This window comes from Loxodonta africana, chromosome 18, assembly GCF_030014295.1.
Source record: "Loxodonta africana isolate mLoxAfr1 chromosome 18, mLoxAfr1.hap2, whole genome shotgun sequence".
In the NCBI taxonomy this organism is placed as follows: Eukaryota; Metazoa; Chordata; class Mammalia; order Proboscidea; family Elephantidae; genus Loxodonta; species Loxodonta africana.
The window spans coordinates 11,100,551-11,122,508 of NC_087359.1; the positions used below are offsets into that span (position 1 = coordinate 11,100,551).

The following is a 21,958-nucleotide window of genomic DNA, read 5'->3' on the forward strand; positions in this document are numbered from 1 at the left end:
ATTGATTTTCTAATCAAAGAGCTCCCTTTAGTATTTCTTGTAGTTTTGGTTTGACTTTTACGAATTCCCTTAACTTGTGTTTATCTGGAAATGTCTTAATTTCACCTTCATATTTAAGAGACAGTTTTGCTGGATATATGATTCTTCGCAGGCAATTTTTTTCCTTCAATTTTTTTAATATGTCATCCTATTGCCTTCTTGCCTGCATGGTTTCTGCAGAGTAGTCTGAGCTTATTCTTATTGACTCTCCTTTGTAGGTCACTTTTCGTTTATCCCTCGCTGCTCTTATAATTCTCTCTTTATCTTTGGTTTTGGCAAGTTTGATTACAATATGTCTCGGTGACTTTCTTTTAACATCTACATTATGTGGAGTTTGATGAGCATTTTGGATAGATATCTTCTCATCTTCCACAATATCAGGGAAGTTTTCTGCCAACAAATCCTCAACGATTTTCTCTGTATTTTCTGTTATCCATCCCTGTTCTGGTACTCCAATCACTCGTAGGTTATTTCTCTCGATAGAGACCCACATGATTCTTAAGGTTTCTTCATTTTTTTAAATTCTTTTATCTGATTTTTCTTCAAATATATTAGTGCCAAGTGATTTGTCTTTGAGTTCAGAAATTCTAGCTTCTACTTGCTCAATTCTGCTCCTCTGACTTTCTATTGAGTTATCTAATTCTGTAATTTTATTGTTAATCTTCTGAATTTCTGATTGCTGTCTGTCTACAGATTTTTCCAGATTATTAAACTTTTCATTATTTTCCTGAATAATCTTTCTAATTTCTTCAGTTGCCTTATCTGTGTGTTCCTTGGCTTGTTCTGCATATTGCCTCATATCCTTCCTGATGTCTTGAAGGGTTCTGTGTATTAAAGTTTTGCATTCTGCATCTGGTAATTCCAGGAATGCACCTTCATCTAAAAGATCCCTGGATTCTTTGTTTTGACAACCTGTTGAGGTGATCATTGTCTGTTTCTTTATGTGACTTGATATCGATTGTTGTCTCCGAGCCATCTATAAGTTATTTTATTAGTTTATGCTTGCTTACTGTGTCGTAGCTGCTTGTTTTGTTTTGTTTTGGTATACCCCTATGGGTTGCTTGAGTGAGCTAGCTTGATTATTTTCGCCTTTGGAGCTCTGGTGTCCTGTCCCCAGCTGGCTAGAGCTGTTCTCAGGTAGATCAGTCTAGGAGTCCATTCAGTTTTCTTGTATGAATTCAGCTCAGGTTTCCAGGTAGCTGATATTAAGTGTGTGGTACAGACTCTGTCCTACAGTCTTAGAGGGGCAGGGGTGATTGGTTTATATACCGGTATCTGATTGTAGCAGGGGGTCACGCTCTGAACAAGGCAGGGGACTGGGAACCAACCCCCGAGTGTCTCTGAGGAAAACGTGTCTCTGTTCCCTAGAGCGTGCTGGTGGGTTGGTTCTGCAGAGCGACCGTGGGCACCCAAAAGTTTTTGTTGTAAGGGCTGGGGGGTACCAGTTTTCTTTGGACCCGTTGCGGGTGGCTGGGTGACCTGAGTAGAGCTACCGGTCCTTAGGTCCCTGTTGTGGGTAGGTGAGGACCTTGTTTAATAGGCAAAGCAGTGTCAAAGGTCAAACACCTGCCTCTCCACCGCACAGCTGAAATGGTTGGAGTTTGCCAACAATGGCCTATTCTCCTGAAATAGGCCCACACAGGTCCCTGCAGAAGGGAAAGGTGCTCAAGGTCCACAGACGGTTTATGCCTGAACAGGAGCCACTTCTGTCCTGAGCTCCCCTGGTTAATGGAGCTAGGAAATTATCTTTTCCTCCCAGTTGCAAATTTTTTCCTTCCCCAAGGCCAGGAGGATGGGTCTAAGTGGTCACCAGGGTCTATCTCAGGCCCAGGGATTCAGCCTCTGAAGCCAGCCTGGGGGTCGGGGGCACGGTAAAATATACGCAAGTACTTAGCTTTTGCCAAGAGCGCCGTTCTCCTCAGGTTCCGGAGGTGTGAGTGGGCTGTGTGGCTGGCTGCTTCTCCCTGAGGAAACTGAGGCCCAACACTAGGACCAGCCCCCGCCCGCCGCCACCACTGCCGCCACTCCAGGAATGGTGCCTGAGGGCTCCCGTGATTCAGGTCCCGTAACTCCTCTCTACTTCTAAACTGTCTCTTCCTCTCCCTGCCCCTCAGTTCGTTGTCTAAGCTTGCCTTTGATGCTCAGGGCTCCCAGCTTGTCACAAATATACCCGTTTTACTTGTTTTTTCAGGTCTTTGTTGTAAAGAGGCTCTACGGAAGTGTCTGTCTATTCTGCCATCTTGGCTCTGCCTCCTGGGCATACGTTTTTGTATGAGAAACCTATTTGCGGTGTCAGCTTTCAGCCGAAACACAATAAAATTAAAAACAAACAGGAAGTCCGGCACTTTAGGAATTGTGAAAACATGCTGCTGAATAACTCATGGGTCAAAGAGGAAATCGTAGCTAAAATCAATAATCCTAGAACTGGAACAAAATGAAATCCTTCCCCCCCACATCACGACACGGCAGCCACTGAGCCTGGAGGAAGATGCCCAGCCTGGAGCTCTCATCCTGGGAATAGAGAAGGTGGGAAATTGGTGCAACGCTGCCCGCCCGAAGGCATGGAAGAATTCCAGCCTTCCTCTTCAGTGTACACGCATTAGACATGTGCACTTATTTGTATCAGAGCAGGAAGTTTCTAGAATGTCATATAAGGAAGTGTCCTCGAAGTTACTTCTGAAAGTGAAACGGGAGCCAGGGGGTGAGAACATTGAAGCTTGTTGTGTTGTATGTTTTTACAACCTTGCTTAATCTCCTGTGCTCAGATGAAAGACTCCAAAGCCCTCAGCCGATGTTCAAAGCCCCTCCCCATTTGGGACCCTCCTGCCTGGACAGCCCGACCCCCCTCAGCCCTGATGGCCACCAGGAGCCCCTTGAGTTGAGAGGCTATCTTCCTACGAGTCCTATCTGCCCTCGAGATGAAGGCTGCTCCCCCGGAACATCTGGGAAAAGTTTGTTCTGCTTTCTAGCTCTTGAGGCCTGGGCTGCTGATCTCCAGACCCCTCAGCCAGCCAGGAACGCCTTGCTTGCTCTCTGACCGCCTCTGAGGGTACAGGCGCTGCGTCGAGGCTTTGTACTGGATCTTGTCTGGGCCTCTCCTCTAAACCAAAACCAAACCTGCTGCTGTGGAGTCAATTCTCATTCATAGCGACCCTGTAGGACAGAGTAGAACTGCCCCATAGGGTTTCTGAGACTATAATCTTTACGGAAGCTCTATGGGGCAGTTGTACTCTGTCCTTTAGGGCTGCTGTGAGCAGGAATCGACTCGACGGCAACAGGTTTGGTTTTGCTTGGTTTGGAATCTTTACGGAAGCAGGCTGCTACACCTTTCTCCCACACAGCAGCTGGTGGGTTCAAACCAGGGCTTAACCCCTCTTCTCATAGACACTGGGGCATCGCCTCCTGTGGACTTGCCCACTGTGTGTCCACAGACTGCAGGGCCCCCGGTGTCCATCCTCACCTCTAACTGGACGTGTCCAAGACCAAGTTCATCCCCTTCCCTCTTATCCTGTGTCCCCACCTGCCAGCACCTCAGAGCCTTCCGACCAAACTGAGGCCCACTGAGTCATGGCTTCCTGGGCTCTAGGCTCCCTTCCTAACCCTCCCCTCCCCCCCATTTTATTTCATGGTGAATGAATAAAAGGCATTTTATCCTTCTAACTTTTTACTGCTCTTTCTTCCTGCCTGCACAACCCAGCACTATGAAACGGGCCAACTACCTTTTCTGACAACTCAGCCATAGCAAGGTCCTTGTGGTTCTTGACAATGCCTGTGGTGCATACGTGTGTCCGTGCCTGTACGTGTGAGTATATGTGCGTCCACATGTGTCTCTGTATGTGTGAGTGCATGTGCAAGTTCACATGTGTGTCTGTGTGAGCGTGTGTGTGCGTGTTCACGTGTGAGTGCCTGTGTTCATGTGTGTGATTGCCTGTATATGTGTGTGCATGTTCACGTGTGTGCCTGTATGCGTGTGTGAGCATTCATGTGTGTGAATGCCTGTATGTGTGTCAATGTGTGTGGGAGGCACGGTCTGGACCCCCTGCCCCAGCCGTGCACAAGTGAGCCCACCCTCTCCCTGAGGAGCATCTCTGAGCGTGAGCACAGCCTCCTGCTCCTTTTCTGTTTTCCTGAGAATGCACAAGGATTGAAGTCATTCTGATAAAAAGCAAAATAACACGCTCACTCCCAAGAAACTGTCATAAAATGCTTTCTGCGAACCTAGGGATGGTTCCTGAACTCCAGGCTTCCCATAACTGGTGTTGCTTCTTCCCACTTCATGGTTCTCTCTGCCTTCCGGCTCCTCCCAGTCTCTCTTTCGGTTTCGTGCTGGAGCCCCACACACCTGGGCAGAAGCGCTGCGGGCGAAGGTGAGGCTGGGCGCCCGGCCGGAGGGGGCCAGGACTGGGGAGGCACGGGGCCACGGGGGGTTCTGCTCGGCTGCGAGGACCTCTGAGGGTCCGGGCGCTCTGTGGACAGCAGCTGGGACTATCTGCCGAGTCTTGACTGAGCTCCTTCTCTGCATGCCCCATAAATCCGAGGGTTCCTCAGAGTTCGTGCTGCGCTCTTCTCTCTTCTCATGAGTGTCCGAGGGCGTAGGGTGCAGGGGTGGGGAGGACTCCAGGGTGGTGGGGCCCCGTCTGTTGGGGGACTCCATGTATTCAGAGCTGCTGGGTATGCGAGAGGGGACGGCTCCGGGGGACTCTGGGTGTTGAGGGTATTCGGGGGTCACCAGGTACACGAGGGGGAATGGGCTCCCCTGCCGGCCAGCAGCCCTTTGCGGAGAGCTGCGAGGTCCACCAGGCTGCCGCGAGCCAGGCTGCTGGGGCTCAGAGGGGGCGCGCTGGGGAGGGCTGGCTGGGTCACTGGGCGCTGGGGGACTGGGGAACCGGGGTGGCGGGGCGCTGTGGGAACTAGTGGTTTGGCCGCTAGGCCGCACCCCCCACCCAAGCTCCGCTATCAGACGGGCAGCAAGGAGAGGCGGCCACGGACATGACCGAGCACCGCGCGCCGTGGGTCCCGCTTAGCGGCTTCATCGGCTTCTGGGCGTGAACCACGCAGGAGCGCAGCGCTTCCCCTGCCCTCTGTGAGGGTGCCAGAGAAATGCACTGCGTGAGGGCCCAGTACGGGCGCACTTACCCATGCACCCACACTTAGAATCCTGCATACACGTGTAAACACGCACGGGCACACACACGAACTCACAGACACACTGATATACCCACATTTTTTTAAGGCACACGCACCTGTGTACATTCATGGGCTCACTCACACTCATACACTCAACTCCTTGTGCACACACTCAAGTATGTGTGTGCACTTACACACTGACACACTCATGGACCCACGTTTACACAGACACACAGACATCTCATGTTCACACTCACATGAACACTCACACACACTCACTCGTGCACAGTCACAAACAGGAGAAATGAGACATGGAGGCTTCCCCTAAGCAAGGGGGTGCTTCTCCAGTTCATTTCTGGTAAACACTGCAGCAATCTGCTTTCAGTCTGGCCCCACGACCTTTATGGTCAAAGCCTCTTCCCTGAGCCTGGGTGGAGGAGCTGGAAGCCCTCTTGTCTGCAGGGGGAGGTGACAGTAGGAACAGCTGTGAGAGGCACTGACAGCAGCAGAGCGGAGGGAACTCAGAGGGCAGGGAATGCAGAGGGCAGGGATGCGGCTGTTTCCAACGGGCGGGTGGGGAAGGTGGATTGTGAGCCAAGGGCCAAGAAAACCAGGAGCCTGCCAGGTGGGACAGCATGAGGGGGCTGTGGGGCAGATTCCCCCAAGCCTTGTCGCGGCCTGGGGGCCTGCACTGCCTGCTGGGGGCACTCCCCAGCCTGCAGCAGCGAAGAGCCCTGGATTGGTCCCAGGTGGGCCTCCGCAGCCTGTTCCAGCTGCAGCTGTTGTCTGGGAGGTGGCCTGGCCCCCTGGGTGGCCCAGGCTGTGGTGGGTGACCTGTCCCTCTGCAGTGCCGAGACCTCCTCCTGTCCCTAGAGCACCCTGCAGGAGGTGGGGATGGGACCCGGCTACCATCAGGCCCCAGTGGGCCTAGAGACAGGGCCCAAGCTAAATGCCAAGTCACTGGTCCCTATGTACACCCCATGAGCACCCCACAAAGCAGCTCTTTGGGGTTCCCGTGGGGACCTGCAGAGCTGGGACAAGGACTCCCCCAAGGCCAATGGCACACACAGTGCTGCCGAGAGCCACCTGGGCCTGTCTGACCAGAGCCTGCACGCACAGCTCCCAGGCTTCATGCCAGCTTCCGAGTGTGAGATGCTCCAGGACCTAAGAGTCATCCCGACAGGGATGTGTAAATCCTGCCTGTGTCGGTGTCAGGTGTTCATGCTTCCATACACAGATGGGAGAAGAAAGGTGTTTTCCTCTTGCACAGCATTGTATGTACACGCGTGTGTGCTCGTGTAAAACATTTCTGTAAAGGAAGCCGAGGTGGCAGAGAGGGGTTTCTGGATGTCAGTAACCACCGTGTTGTCAGTACTTCCAGGAGCTTTTCTGCAGATGCCGATCCCTGTTTGGATGGTTTGAGAGAAATCTGAATTGTTGTTTCCTTTAGTTTTTTCAACTCTAGAAGTTTCGAGGAGTCCCTGGGTGGTGCAAATGGTTGATGCACTCAGCTGCTAACCGAAAGATTGGAGGTTCTAGTCTACCCAAAGGCACCTCAGAAGAAAGGTGTGGCAGTCTACTTCCAAAAGGTCACAGCCTTGAAAACCCTATGAGCACAGCTCTGCTCTGACACTCATGAGGTCACCATGTGTCAAAGTCAACTAGGCAGCAGCTGGTTAGAAGTTCTGAGACCCCTCCAGGCCTCGTTCGTCCCTGCACAGTTTTCCTGCACCACAGACTGACCCAGTGGCCAGTTGTGCCTTCTCATTTGCCTCTCATCTCTCCAGCTTGGGCTTTCTCCCTGGCAGTCCTCAGGGCCCAGCGAGAGGCCACTCAGCACTGGGGTCTCCGCTCATTCAGCTTATGGGCCACGTCCAGCTGCAGGAGACCCCGAAGACCATGACCCCCGGCGGCGCTGGCTTCCAGCTGCAGAAAGAGTACCCCCCCACCCCACCAGCTGGGCATAAGGAGGCGCTAACTCTGGGAGGGAAACCCTGGTGGTGCAGCAGTTAAGAGCTACGGCTGCTAACCAAAAGGTTGGCAGTTTGAATCTAACGGGCGCTCCTTGGAAACCCTACGGGGCAATTCTACTCTGTCTTATATGGTCGCTGTGAGTGGGAATCAACTCGATGGCAATGGGTAACAGGTAACTCTGGGAGGGTGCTGTCAGACCAGAACAACCCTGGGGGCAGACATGGGGGCTAGCATGCACAGCCCCCACCCCCAGCTCCTGCGAATTTTCCTTCCGTCCACTTCCGGTTCCTTCTTGACAAGGGCTCTTGCAGGGGACGGGTCTTAGGGAGGGGAAATGGACAGAAGAGCAATTGGACGGGAGCTTGGGGCAGAGGGTACAGGGGCAGGCTGCAGTGAGGTCTGGGGCTCTGGGGGCAAGTGGTGAAAACATGGTTTGTCTTTTACCTCAGTGTGGCCTGTTTGTGCTGGTGAAGGCATGGGTCCACTGGTGCTATGAATATGTCAGTCATGTGGCCCCCGGGCATTCTGGAAGGTTCTGCCAGGGCGCATAGCAGGGAAGGGCTGTGTTGCTCTGTTGGGCCTGAAGGTAGAGGCGGCAGAGTCCCAGCTCCTGTGGTGGGGCACGGCTCCACGGAGAATGAGAAGGAGAGTAAGTGGGGATGGTTAGCAGAATTTCCAGAAGGTCAGTGCCAAAAGAGCAGGGGGAAATGGTGGTGAGAACAGAAGGCTTTAGAGCTGCACTTTGAAGAGGTGAGAACCAGAGGTCCCTCGCTCCTGGTCTCTCAGCCCCCAGCCCCCAGCCCCCAGGGCCATCCTCCCCCCTCCCAGTCCCCACGGCCATCCTCTGCCCCCCAGTCCCTAGGGCTGTCCTCCCAGTCCCCAGGACCATCCTCCCCCGCCCAGTCCCCACGGCCATCCTCTGCCCCCCAGTCCCTGTGGCTGTCCTCCCAGTCCCCAGGGCCATCCTCCCCCCCAGTCCCCAGGGCCATCCTCTGCCCCCCAGTCCCTGTGGCTGTCCTCCCAGTCCCCAGGGCCATCCTCTGCCCCCCAGTCCCTGTGGCTGTCCTCCCAGTCCCCAGGGCCATCCTCTGCCCCCCAGTCCCTGTGGCTGTCCTCCCAGTCCCCAGGGCCATCCTCCCCCCCAGTCCCCAGGGCCATCCTCTGCCCCCCAGTCCCTGTGGCTGTCCTCCCAGTCCCCAGGGTCATCCCCCCAAGTCCCCACGGCCATCCTCTGCCCCCCAGTCCCTACAGCTATCCAGTCCCCACAGCAGGCTGTGCATCCACGCGCAGCCTCGGGTGGCCACCTCTCCTCATTCAGATATCAGCTCAGATCAGGCCTGGAACCTCCTTCCAGAGGAAAGAGTGTGCTGGATCCAGGCTGGAACGGGAAGGGGGGCCTGGGGACAGGCCCCTATGGCAAGGAGGCTGGGTCTGCAAGAGCGGGGCATGTTGGGGCTGCTTGTAGCAGGCCCTGTCAAGGAACAGGCTGATGGGCAGTCAGAGCCCTGCCCCAAGGCCTCACCACGGTGACCCAGAACGGAGTCCTTCCCTGCATGTAGCTACAGGTGGAGGGGCCCACTCCCAGCTTTGTCCTGTTTGGTAGGCAGGCCAGGTGTGATAAGGGCCAAGCCGGGCTGTTATCAGAGGATAACCCAAACTGTTTGCCAGCTATCGGAGGATAACCCCGGGTGCTTTCGCTTTCACTGTAGTGGGTGGGGTTATGCCAGATGCTGCTATCGGTAGCAGAGCCTATGTGCCTTTACACTCTGCTCCTTACCCCTTCTCTGAGCTGGACAGTTGTGTCCATCGCTGGTTTGGTTCAGAGAAGCTAACAGTTGTCCAAGGTCCCTGGGGGCTGGCCTGAGGCTGAAGGCCTCCCCTAGCCCCCACCCCTCGGTTCTCTCCCTTGCTGAGGGGTGCTTGGTGCCGCTCCAAGGTGCCTTGCTCGGGGCCCCTCGGCACCCCTTGGGAAGTGTGTCTGGAGGTGCAGCCGGCCTAGGCACCCCACCTTCTTCCACCCCCCCATCCTGCTGGGAAGCTGCCCACCCCTCTGGCCTGGCCCTTCCTCCCTGCCAGGGGCTGGAGGCTCCTCTGGGTGCTCAATCTTGAGGCTTCGCAGTGGACCATCCACTCAGATTTGGTTCAGACCAGGTGGGTGTGTTAGGACAGGTCTGGAGGATGGCCCAAGGCCTCTAGGACCCACAGCTCAGTGCCCTGGGCAGGCGCAGCGTCAGCTCTTATTTTTAACCTTCCCAGAGCCCCCGGGTGGTGCAAACGGTGAATAGGTTGGCTGCTAACTGAAAGGTTCAAGTTTCAAGTGTTTCGAGGCGCCTCTGGGTGGACTTGAACCTTCAACCTTTTGGTTAGGAACCGAGCATGTTGACCATTCATTTGCACCATCAGTTGACCCCACAAGTGACCCCACAGATCCTTGTTTCTTAGGCTAAAGTAGGTAAAAAGGGGTTTAAAAACAAGTCCACGACGATTATTGCATGATTCTGATTGTAGGCTGTGTGGACGGGAGGCTGAAAGCTGACGGGTCGGCAAGTTGTGTGGTCTTGGCTGAAGAGCCGCCCTGCAGGCAGGCGAAATACCCAAAGAGCAAAGGGCAGCCAAGCACCTGCACCCCGCCCCCACCGCGGTGAATGGGGCTGCCCTCCAGGGATGACCGCTAGACCTTGACCAGAGCAGCCTAGTGTGCAGGGAGGTGAGGCCATCTGGCCTTCTCTTTCCCTTCCTGCCGTTCACATGTCCACATGCACACCCTTCCCAAAGTCCAGTTCGGCCAGTCAGACTGGACTTAGGTGTTTTGTGAGCAGGTCTTCTCTGAGGCCAGCGTCAGACGAGCTCTGTACACATGACCTTCCTTCAGGCAAGGAGCAAGGCTGACCTTTGGCCAGAATATCCCAGGCCATGGTGTCCTGGCCCCAGACCCAGCCTGGAGAGACTGATTGTGAGGCCCCAGGCAAAGCTGAGCCCACATGCAGGCCGGGCTTTGGGAGGGGCTGTGCAGGGACCTAGACTGACTGGTCCATACGAATTGAGCACCTACTGTATACAGAGAGTATGTGAGGCCAGCAGGGAGCAGAGATGGTGTTGTCATGGGAGTCTGTCTGAAGCTCTGCTCTGCCTGGCTGGCCCTTCTCCTTGCACCATGTGCATGTGTGTGTACACACATGCGTGCACTGTGCCTGTGTGTGCACATGTGTGTTCTTGTGTGCACACTGACGTGTGTGTACATGTGTGTGCTCATACCTGCATGTGTGTTTGTGTGCACATGTGTGTGCACTGTGTACACTTGTGTGTGCATGTACATGCAGGTATCCATGTGTGCCCGTGTGTGTGCATGTGGTGGTGGGAGCCAGAGGGCCAGCGAGCAAGAGGAAGATCATAAAAGGCTTCTCAGGAGGTGGCATTTGGGATGCTCGGCCTCTGAGGGATCCCCAAGACAGCACCTCATCTGTATGTGGAGTGGGCCATGTGGAGGGCGCAGGTGGCTGGCAGGGCCCAGAACTCCTGGCATCTCAGCGGCTCAGCTCCTTGTTGTGGAAGTCTTGGCCTTGCACAAACAAACCGCTCACTCCTGGGATTGTCTGTCAGAACCCAGAGAATGTCTGCAGGAACTGAAGCCCAGGGAGCTCAGGGGAGACGTCTCAGCAGAAAGCACAGCGGCAGTGCGTGGGCCTTCTGGAAGTTTCCCTGAGTGGCACGAGCCGGAGGAAGAGAGGCGCAGATTGCACAAGGCTCAGCGTTCTAGTCTTCCTGTCCTGGGCCATTTATACGGCTGCACCGAGCCTGCTCTTGAGGCAGGAAGAGCTGGAACTGCTGCAGACCCAGCCACCCTCCACAGCCAGATGAGGACTCCAGGCTAGGATGCGTGGGCGGCAGGGGAAAAAATAAGGCTAATTTCCTGGCTGTGCGCTTCGAGAGGTGGCCAGCGCACAGGGGGCCGGAAGCTCGGCGGGAGCTCCCTGTAGGCGGCACAGGGAGGAGACGCCCTGCCAGGTGAGGCACTGAGGGGTTCACCTCCAAGGATGGTGGTGGGGTGCGTTTGGGCTGCTACTGGGCCACTGGCCACCGTTTTGTGTGTCCTGGCAGAATCATCCAATTTAGGAAAAGTTATTTTGTAAAAATATTATAGGAAAAGGGGTGTGCAGATCTTATCTGAGGTGCCAGCGAGAGTTGTGGTACCTGTTCTAGAACATTCCACCCTCAGAAGGCTCGACGATGAGCAGAAGCAGGAGCAGCAGTGAAGCTAGAAAGTCTGTGTTGGGTTTGCCTCCAGCTCTGAATCTCGGCATCTTTGTGATTCAGAACGCTTCCTGGCAGGGTGGGGCAGCTGCACCCTCCATTCCTCCAAATTCTTGATTCTAAGAAGAGAAATGACTACAATTAAGCTGAGGTTCTCACGGGAGACTAAATGACTACGAAGGTGTGAACACAGAGACAATGCGACTTACTCAGGATGGGGCAGGTGGTCCTGGAGCAGAGCCACCCACGGGCAGGTCCAGGGTGGCCCATGTGAGGCAAGGGCACTGCACTGAGCACACACTCCACCCAACCCTGTGTTCTGGGGAAAAGGACAGGTGGCCCCTGTCACACACATGCCGTTTACAAAAATGACTCCCAGATGGATCTGAGATTCAAACATGAAAATCAATAAAACATGGGCCATCGGTAGATTCTCTGGGGCCAGGAGACCTTTTTAAAGGGACACTTTAAACTAAAAAAACCAGTTGCTGTTACAAGTCGATTCTGACTCACAGTGACCCCATGTGTGTCAGAATAGAACTGTGCTCCATAGGGTTTTCAATGGCTGATTTTCCAGATGTAGGTTGCATGGTCTTTCATCCCAGGCACTCGTGGGTGAATTTGAACCTCGAACTTTTCAATTAACTGGTTAACAGTTTGCACCACCTAGGGACTCCTTCCTTAATGAAGGGCAAGCTCCAAGTTTTCAACACGTTGTTGTAAACAGATTATCTCTAACTGGTGTTGAGTGCTTTTATGTTATTCCCTTTCTGTGTAACATAGGCTAGCATCACTTAGTTTAAACATTTTCTCTGGAGAAGAGAGGGAGTTTGGGGCCCTAGGGGGTACCTGTCCCTCCAGATCAGCCCTGGGGCATCCCAGGTGTGTCTAGCCCAGGGAGTGGCAGTGGAATCTAGGCTTCCCAGCCCCTGGCTCTGCTCTGGCCTCTGACCCACCAGTTTCCCTTCCTTCAACCAGTGACGAGGACGAAGGACCCCTGAGCCCTGCCTCCATCCTGCTGCCAGCCATGCCCGCCTCACTCCCCAGGGTGCTGCAGACCCTGCTGCTCCTGGCTGCCTCCCCGAGCGTGGAGCGTGGAGGTAAGGCTTGGTCCTGCCCCGTCTGCAGCTGGGTGAGGCTGGGCCCCAGGTAGTGACTGAGACCTTGGGCCAGGGCCCTGATGAGGGGCTGAGCTGGCGCCCCTAGGCAGTGATGCAGGGGCAGGTGGTGGGCAGGTGCCCAGCCTCACACCTGTTGGGTGTGAGCACTGTTGTTCCCTGGACCATGCCCAGGTTCTGTGAGAAAGAGGGTCCGGACCCGTCAGGACGTGTGTGTGGCCACGGACTGGGGCAGGGTCTCAGGTGGCCTCAGATCTGCAGAGCCAGGACTGCCTTTTAACAGGATCCCTGTGATCTACCCCTCGGCTTAGATGAGTTCCCACCCCCGCCGCCACTGACACCACCTAGGGGCTTTTCAAACATCCCGGGCGGCAGCACCCCGAACCAATCAAGGTGTGGAGTGCAGGCATCAGCAGCTTTGGAAGCTCCCAGTGACTCCAGTGTGCAGTCAGATGGGGGACCCTGGCCCAGAGCAGGGTGCTGAGCGGGCTCAGAATCACCGGGACAGGGGAAATGCAGAGCCCCAGGCCACCACCTCTTGCCAGCCCGCATGTTCTCCCTGGCTCCCCCCTGGCGTGGGGCCCCATACCTCCCTCCCAGCTCCTCCCATGCCCGGCTGGCAGGGGCAGGGACGGGGGCCTGGATGGTCAGCTCAAGCAGCCCTGAGCAGCAGACAGGTGAGGTCCACCATGTTAAGACCCTCCCACAAGGTGCTGTGGTTTCTCCCGTGTTCCAGGCTCAGCTCATCTTCAGGGGTTGGGGAGCAGAGGGGCGGGAACTGGGCTCCTCCCCTGCCTCGGGCTCCCCCACCATGCTGCCTCTATAAATTTGGGGTGGGGTGTGGACTTTAAAAGCAGCCCAGGTGGCACAGTGGTTAAGTGCTCAACTGCTAATTAAAAGGTCAGCAGTTCGAACCCACCAGCCTCTCCATGGGAGAAAGATGTGGCAGTCTGCTTCCATGAAGACTGACAGACTTGGAAGCCCTGTGGGGCAGTTATACCCTGTCCTACGGGGTCACTGTGAGTTGGAATTGACTTGATGGCAGTGGGTTTGGTTTTGATTTTTGGTGGTCTTTAAAGCTCGGCAGATTTTGTAAAGACACAGAGATTCCAGTTTCCGTTGGCCTCGTGTGTCAGAGTAGAACTGTGCTCCACAGGGTTTTCAGTGGCTGATTTTTTGGCAGTGGATTGCCAGGCCTTTCTGACAAGGTACCTCTGTGTGGACTGGAACCACCAGCCTTTCAGTTAGCAGCCAACTGTTCCTACCATGCACGGTTTGCAATTTGTCCCCTTGTCCGAAGTTGAACTCTGGGAAGTTGGTGTTCTCTGTTTGGACATCCCTTAGCTGGGATATGTCTGGTCAAAAAGAACAGAGGTCGGGGGGCAAGCTGATTTCCTGTCACCTCAGAGAGGGAGGGTGGCCTCTGCTAAGCTCTGCCCACCTGGTCAGCTTGGAGACAACAGGGGATCTTGCCTTTGCTGCCAAAGACCCCCTCTAGTGGTGCAGCCACCTTGGCTGCCGTAATCTTCCTGTCAGATCCACCCAGGGCTGGTGCTGCTTGACATCCATTGGGTTCCTGATTCCTGAGGTGTGGGGAGATGGACGTGGGGAGATAGAGGTAGGGGAGATGGAGGTGAGGGAGATGGAGGTAGGGGTAGATGGAGGTTGGGGGAGAGGGACGTGGGGGGAGAGGGAGGTGGAGAAGAGGGAGGTGGGGGGAGACGGAGGTGGGGGTGAAGAAGGTGGGAGGAGATGGAGGTGGGGAGAGAGCGGTGGGGGGAGAGGGAGGTGGGGGAGAGGGAGGTGGGGGAGAGGGAGGTGGGGGAGAGGGAGGTGGGGGGAGAGGGACGTGGGGGAGATGGAGGTGGGGGTGATGGAGGTGGGAGGAGATGGAGGTGGGGAGAGAGGTGGGGGAGAGGGAGGTGGGGGAGAGGGATGTGGGGGAAGAGGGAGGTGGAGGAGAGGGAGGTGGGGGAGACGGAGGTGGGGGTGATGGAGGTGGGAGGAGATGGAGGTGGGGAGAGGGAGGTGGGGGAGAGGGACGTGGGGGGAGATGGAGGTGGAGGGAGAGGGACGTGGAGGGAGAAGGACATGAGGGGAGATGGAGGTGGGAGAGATGGAGGTGGGGGTGAGGGAGGTGGGGGCAGAGGGAGGTGGAGGAGAGAGAGGTGGGGAGAGGGAGGCGGGGGGAGAGGGAAGTGGGGGAGAGGGAGGTTGCAGGGGAGATTAAGATCATGTGGCGGATGATGGGATCGGGTGTGAGTTCTTGACCGGGCTGGACCCTGTGCACAAGTACGGACAGAGGGGACCGGTGTCCGTCATCGCTGGCCCTAATGTTGGTGCTGTGGGCCCTGCAGGAGCTGAAGCCCTTCGTCAGGGACTTGAACACAGACACCTGGCCCAACAGTTTCCTCAGAGAGGTGGAAGGGCTGTAGGCCCTGCTTCGTTCAGTAAAGGTGAGTCCGCTACTCAGAAGTGACCCGATAAGCTACAGTTAGTGCTGCTTCTCTGCTACCCTCCGAACCCCCAGAATCTCCCTGGGGCCGCCCCCAGTGGAAACACAGGAGGATTCTAGGAAATCTTTCAGCCCAGCCAAGGAGATCCACCACAAAACCAAAGAGGTTTCTCAGGACCTGGGAACAGACGCCCAGGCATAACCTTCCTCCTGTGTTTTGTGTCTACTGTCACTTCTTCTACACAAGTTAGGTGCTGATCAGTTCAATGTATAAATTACTCTGTGTGTTCTCAGCAGCCCAGTGCCAGGCACCTGTGTCCCTCGGAGGTCCCGTCGCCTATCCCTCCCCTACACTGGGGTGGGTGGTGGCAGTGGGATTGCCCTATAGACTGAGCAGGTCTGGGAAGGAGGGCAGCGCGATTAACCAGTCTCCTTATTCTGGGCTCCCCGCACCCCCCACCCCCTGCAGTCAAACCTGACAGTGAATCGGCCCCTCAGGAGCAACAGAGGGGCCCCCCTGTGCTGGATGGGGGCGTCCAGGCACCAGAGAACCCGTGGAAGCTCTGCCCCCAATCTCTCTGCCCCTTCTCTGCTTTCCAGCCCCACCCTTCTTCCCCTCTCTGGGGTTTGCTTTGGTGCCTTTTCCTATGAACTGCGGGTCCTCTGTGCACATGCTCACTTCTCTCAGGTGGAAGCCCCCCTCAGGCTGGTCTGATAGACTCTGATGTGAAGTCGGGGGGCAGGGAGGAGGGAAGACAGAGCACATTCTTGGGGCAGGCTGCTGCCCACCTGGCACGAGATGCCCAGCTCATAGCCCCCAGAGGCCTGCGTGGCCCCAGTCCTCGGCTCCCGTGACCCTGACTCCGGGAGGTGCCTCCCCAGCCGCTGTCCGTCTTTGCACGTGTCCTGTAACTCCCATTGTGCGTAAGCCTCTCTGGCAGAGACCTGGGTGATGCTCTTGCTTCTCCAGCACTGGGGAAATAGTGGACAGTCAGCAAGTGTCCTGAATTCCCTGCCATGACCCACATGTGTGGCCTGTCCCCTGCACACAGGTTGGGACAGCCCCACCTGCACCAGCGGCGTGGTTTCCGTGTCCCAGGGCGAGAGAGCGGTGATGACCTGCACCATCTGCAACGATTTCTTCCACGTGGATGTCTTCCTGTGCGTCAGCCACCATGACTGCCAGCAGGTCGTCACGGTGAAGGCCCCAGGAAACGACAGCAATGGTGGGTGGTATCTCCAGGTTCAAGGAGGGGTGGCGGAGCTGGTGATCGAGAAAGCCCAAACCACGCAGACAGGGGAGTACAGGTGGTACCTGGAGGGACGCCAGTGGAATTCGGAAACCACCAAGCTGAACGTTTCAGGTGAGGGGGTGGGGGGCGTTTCAGGTGAGGGGGCAGGGGGCTGCTTGAGCACTTGGGTGGCTTTCTGGTTTTCACTGGGTGGAGTTGGGGAGGAGGGATTCTGGCCCACCCGAAGTGCCCAGGAGAAGGCAGGGGGCCTGGCTCCTGGAGTCCACAGAAAGGAGCTGGGCACCTGAGACACAGGCCGCATCCCGGGGAGGGGGCCAGGTCCAAAGCCGGCAGGGGCCAGCTGAGGGTTCTGGACCTCTTCTCCTGCCACCCCCAAACCTTCTCCTGCTCACCCCCAGGCTAGGGGACATACCACCCCAGACCTCCCACTCACCCCCAGGCAAAGGAGGACATTCCACCCCAAATCCTGGTGCCCCGCAAGGCTCCCCCTTCATCCCTCCCCTCCCCAATTGTCTCTGACCATGCTCCCTGGCTGCCCCCCAGCACTGCCTTTGGTGAATTCAGCACTCACAGAGGAACCCCCTCGGTTCAGGGGTGCCCATTCACCCCAGTCCTGGCCTCCACTCACTGCAGCCACTCTCCAGCCTTGACACTGTCTACCTCAACTAGAATGACAGCCCCCATCAGATTCCACTCTCTGCCCCCACCTTCCTCCTCCTAGCCCCCGTTCACCATCTCCTCGCCTCCCCCACCTAGCCCCGCCTTCACCATCTCCGCACCTTCCCCACCTAGCACCCCTTCTCTGTCCTCCCCACCTCCCCCACCTAGCCCCCTTCTCTGCACTCTCCACTCCCCCCACCTAGCCCCCCTTCACCGTCTCCCCGCCTCCACCACCTAGCCCCCCCTTCTCTGTCTTCCCTGCCTTCCCCCATCTAGCCCCCCTTCTCTGTCCTCCCCACTTTCCAGGTTCTGTCATTGCTCTGCATCCCACCCCCATAGCTTCCCCAGGGTGAGCCCAGCCCTTGACGGCACACATCCCTTCACATTGTGACCCAGCCCCACTGGCCGCTCCCCCCACCCCACCCCTGTTCCCTCTACCTGCCCTCCTGCCCTCATCTCTGCCCACAGCCCAAGTTCCTGTTTCATCACTGGAGCCCCCCACACCTCCCCCCACCAACTCCTGTACCTCCCACACCCTCTCCTGCGGACACCCCACCTGCCCAGGGCAAGGAGCTCCTTTCCCTGGAAACCTGTTTCTGACCCGCTGCCCTCCCAGGAGCCCTGCCCTTCTCCCCCTCTCTGGGGTCTGCTTTGGTGCCTTTGCCTAGGAACTGGGGGTCCTCTGTGCACATGCTCACTTCTCTCAGGTGGAAGCCCCCCTCAGGCTGATCTCATGGGCCCTGATGTGAAGTCGGGGGGCAGAGCACATTCTTGGGGCAGGCTGCTGTCCACTTGGCACGAGATGCCCAACTCAGGACCCCCGGAGGCCTGTGCGGCCCCAGCCCTCGGCTCCTGTGGCCCTGACTCAGGGAGGCACCTCCCCAGCCACTGTCCATCTTTGCATGTGTCCTGTGTCCCCAACCATGCAGAAGTCCCCACCTCCCCCAGCTGGAGACCAGGGTGATGTCTTTGCCCAGGGAAATCGTGGACAGTCGGCCTACATATGTGACCTGTCCATGGGCCCCCAGGAATCCCTCTGAGCTGCATGTGCAGGGAGCAGGGATTTCCTCAGGGGGCTGCAACCGGGACCCCAGCAGGACAGCCCCCTTGAGGGGAGCTGGCTCGTCTGGGCGGTCCCCATAACCTGCCTGGCTTCCACTCTGGCAGACCAGAACCAGGGCCCAGCGACTGATGGAAAGGGAGGAGGACTCACAGCTCCCACGGTGGGTAGGTACTTACTTTGTCATCATCCCTGGTGTCAGGGCCCCCCAGGTCTCCTTGGCCCTCCCCTGGGCTCCCTGGCTGCGATGCTCTCGAGGGATGGGTGGGGTAGGGACCTCCCTCCTCACCCCTGACCACTGTTGCCTGCAGCCATGGAGGCCCTGCTAATGTCCTCACCCATTGCTGCGGTCTCCAACATCGTGGTCCCCACTGTCGTGGTCCTGGGCCTGGTCCTGGGGACGGCCGGGCTCATCACCTGGTGCAGGTGCCATGGCCCCCGGAATCACATGCAGGTATGAGGGGCTGTGCTTGCATACACGGTCCCAGGCCATGGCAACAGGGGCTAGTTGGGGGCCACCCCGACACCAGCCCAAGGACCCCAGCCTGAATACTCCCACCCCAGGCCACATTCACTGCCTCATGGCCCTGTAGCCACCAGAGGGCACTAAGCCCCACCAGACTCAGAGCTGAGGGGCCAGGAGGCAGGGGCGTGGGGTCTTGAGAGCTCAGGTGCCAACTCCCTGACCAGGGCCCCCCTCAGCCCCACTGCACCCCAGGCCCATCGATTGTCCCTAGAATGCCTGCAGGGGGAGATGGGGGGGTCTGCATTTCCCGTTCCTCCCAGGAGTCCTAGAAATTTCCTTCAGGGACCAACTCTGCCTTTCTGAGCCGGGAAGCCTCCTGATGGGAGGGGCGGGGCAGTGGTTCGTCTCCCACTGGGCTGAGGTGGGTGGATGGGGCTCTGAGTGTGTGTTGCGCGAGCGTATTTTGTGTCTTTGTGTGAGCACTTTGGTGTGTCAGAGTGTGCATGAGCGAGTGGTGAGCATGTGGGTGTGCAACGGTGCATGAGTGTCTGTTGAGCAGTGTGGGTGTCTGTAGGTGTGTGTGAGTGTGCGTGTGTGAGCATGCAGCGGTGCGTGGGTGTCTGTGTGAGCAGTGTGGGTGTCTGTGTGAGTGTCTGAGTGTGTGTGTGAGCATGCAGCAGTGTGTGTGTCTGTGTGAGCTGTGTGGGTGTCTGTGTGTGTGTAAGCATGCAGTGGTGTGTGTGTGTCTTGAGCAGTGTGCTGTCCGTGTGTGTGTGAGTGCCTGAGTGTGTGTGTGTCTGTGCAAGCAGTCTGGGTGTCTGTGTGTGTGTGTGAGTGTGTGTGAGAGCATGCAGTGGTGTGGGTATCTGTGTGTGTGTCTGAGTGTGTGTGTGAGCATGCAGCGGTGCGTGTTTGTGTGTGAGCAGTGTGGGTGTGTGTGAGTGAGTGTGTGTGTGAGCACGCAGCAGTGTCTGTGTGTCTGTGTATGAGCAGTGTGGGTATCTGTGTGTGAGTGTGTGTGTGAGCATGCAGTGGTGTTTGTGTGTCTGTGTGAGCAGTGTGGGTGTCTTGGGTGTGTGTGAGTGAGTGTGTGCATGTGAGCATGCAGCCGTGTCTGTTGTTTTGTGTGAGCCAGCTGGGTGTCTATGTGTGTGTGAGTGTGTGTGAGCATGCAACGGTGTGTGTGTCTGTGTGAGCAGTGTGGATGCCTGTGGGTGTGAGTGAGTGTGTGTGTGAGCATGCAACAGTGTGTGTGTCTGTGTGTGAACAGGGTGGGCATCTGTGTGTGTGTGAGAGCATGCAGCAGTGTGTGTGTGTCTGTGTGAGCAGTGTGGGTGTGTGTGTGTGAGCAGTGTGGGTGTGTGTGTGAGCATGCAGCGGTGTTTGTGTGTCTGTGTGAGCAGCATGTATGTCTGTGTGTGAGCAGTGTGGGTGTCTGTGTGTGTGAGCATGCAGCAGTGTGTGTGTGTGTGTGTGAGCAGTGTGGGTGTCTGTGTGTGTGAGCATGCAGCAGTGTGTGTGTCTGTGTGTGAGCAGTGTGTGTGTGTGTGTGAGCAGTGTGGGTGTCTGTGTGTGTGTGAGCATGCAGTGGTGTGTGTGTCTGTGTGAGCAGTGTGTGTGGGTGTGTGTGAGTGTGTGTGTGAGCATGCAGCAGTGTTTGTGTGTCTGTGTGAGCAGTGTGTATGTCTGTGTGTGAGCAGTGTGGGTGTCTGTGTGTGTGAGCATGCAGCAGTGTGTGTGTCTGTGTGTGAGCAGTGTGTATGTCTGTGTGTGAGCAGTGTGTGTGTCTGTGTGTGAGCAGTGTGGGTGTGTGTGAGAGAGTGTGTGTGTGTGAGAATGCAGCGGTGTTTGTGTGTCTGTGTGAGCAGCATGTATGTCTGTGTGTGAGCAGTGTGGGTGTCTGTGTGTGTGAGCATGCAGTGGTGTGTGTGTCTGTGTGAGCAGTGTGTGTGTGTGAGCAGTGTGGGTGTGTGTGAGAGAGTGTGTGTGTTTGAGCATGCAGCGGTGTTTGTGTGTCTGTGTGAGCAGTGTGTATGTCTGTGCGTGAGCAGTGTGGGTGTCTGTGTGTGTGACCATGCAGCAGTGTGTGTATCTGTGTGTAAGCAGTATGTTTGTGCGTGAGCAGTGTGGGTGTGTGTGAGAGAGTGTGTGTGTTTGTGAGCATGCAGTGGTGAGTGTGTGTCTGTGTTGTGGGCATGTGTGGGTGTGTCTGAGTGTTCAACAGTATATGTGTGTGTGGGTATGTGTGGGTGTCTCTGTGTGCACACGTGTCTGTGCACAGCTCACACCTCTCCCTCCCTCTATCCCCAGATGAGGAAGCTCAGCACCTTAGACACACATCTCAGCACGTGAAGCCCTGCCTGGCCATCTCGCCCATCTGGATTAAAACATACTCATGAATTTGAAAACACACTCATGAATTTGCGTCATGGATTGAATTGTTCCCTCCAAAAATGTGTGCGTCAACTTGGCTGGCCTCGATTCCCAGTATTGGGTGATCTTCTTGTGTGGTGTAAATCCTGCCTCTATGATGTTAATGAGAGAGGATGGGCAGCAGTTGTGTTAGTGAGGCAGGACTCAGTCTACAAGATTGGATTGTGTCTTGAGGCAATCTCTTGAGACATAAAAGAGAGAAGCAAGCAGAGAGACAGGGGGACCTCGTACCACAAAGAAAGCAGCGCCAGGAGAAGAGCACGTCCTTTGTTCTCAGGGTCCCTGCGACTGAGAACCTCCTCAGCCAGGGAAGTTGAGGACAAGGACCTTCCTCCAGAGCCCACAGAGAGGGAAAGCCTTCCTCTGGAGCTCACACTCTGAGTATGGACTTTTAGCCTACTTTACTGTGAGGAAATAAATTTCTCTTTGTTAAAACCATCCACCTGTGGCATTTCTGTTACAGCAACACTAGATGACTAAGACAACCTGTCACCTGAAGTTGCAGAAAGAAAGCTGGCCAGTCTGTCTGCAGACTAAGGTGAGCCCACCACCATGCCGAGACGCTGGGTGGTGAGGGTGCCCGTGTCCTAGCAGGGGGCAGGCTGGGGCTTTGTCCCAGGCCACATGTGGCTCTCCTCTGTCACTCATGCCAGGGACCAGCAGTTGGACCTGATGAGACCTTTCTGCACTGCCTGGCTGTCTCTGCTCCCACAAGCCCATGGCCCAAGATGCAAACATGGCAAGTTTCAAAGCACATGACCTATTTTGATCAAAGTTTCCATACAAGAGTCCTGATCAAAAGGGGGAATATGCAGAACAGAATTTCAAATTCTTATGGACCATGCATGGTGGATGAACCCCTGAAACTATTGCCCTGAGATAATCTATAAACCTTAAAGCAAAAATATCCCCTGAAGTCATCTTAAAACTGAACAATAGTTTAGCTTAACTAGTCAAAAACGTCTACTTGGAACATTATGGTTTTTTAAGAACTATCTATATGGGATCAAACTGACAACAGCAACTTGAAAGATTAGATAGGAAGCTTAGGTGGCAGTGAGCTTAACAGCTCAGAAAGGGAGGGTGAGAATAGTTGCGCAACTTAGAGAAAGTAATCAATGT

The 21,958-nt window shown here is 56.0% G+C and overlaps 1 protein-coding gene across 1 annotated transcript in view; it reads left to right on the top strand.

The window, feature by feature from the left end:
- SECTM1 (secreted and transmembrane 1) overlaps positions 1-21,274 on the top strand; it is a 33,123-nt gene extending 11,849 nt beyond the window's left edge. Inside the window, exons 5-11 of the mRNA XM_064271883.1 lie at positions 4,347-4,406; positions 12,370-12,491; positions 14,867-14,965; positions 16,017-16,328; positions 18,045-18,104; positions 18,249-18,391; positions 20,714-21,274. Coding sequence (XP_064127953.1) covers positions 4,347-4,406; positions 12,370-12,491; positions 14,867-14,965; positions 16,017-16,328; positions 18,045-18,104; positions 18,249-18,391; positions 20,714-20,755 — 838 coding nt within the window. The 3' untranslated portion in view covers positions 20,756-21,274. The remainder of the gene's footprint in view (positions 1-4,346; positions 4,407-12,369; positions 12,492-14,866; positions 14,966-16,016; positions 16,329-18,044; positions 18,105-18,248; positions 18,392-20,713) is intronic.
- The last annotated feature ends 684 nt before the right edge of the window (positions 21,275-21,958 follow it).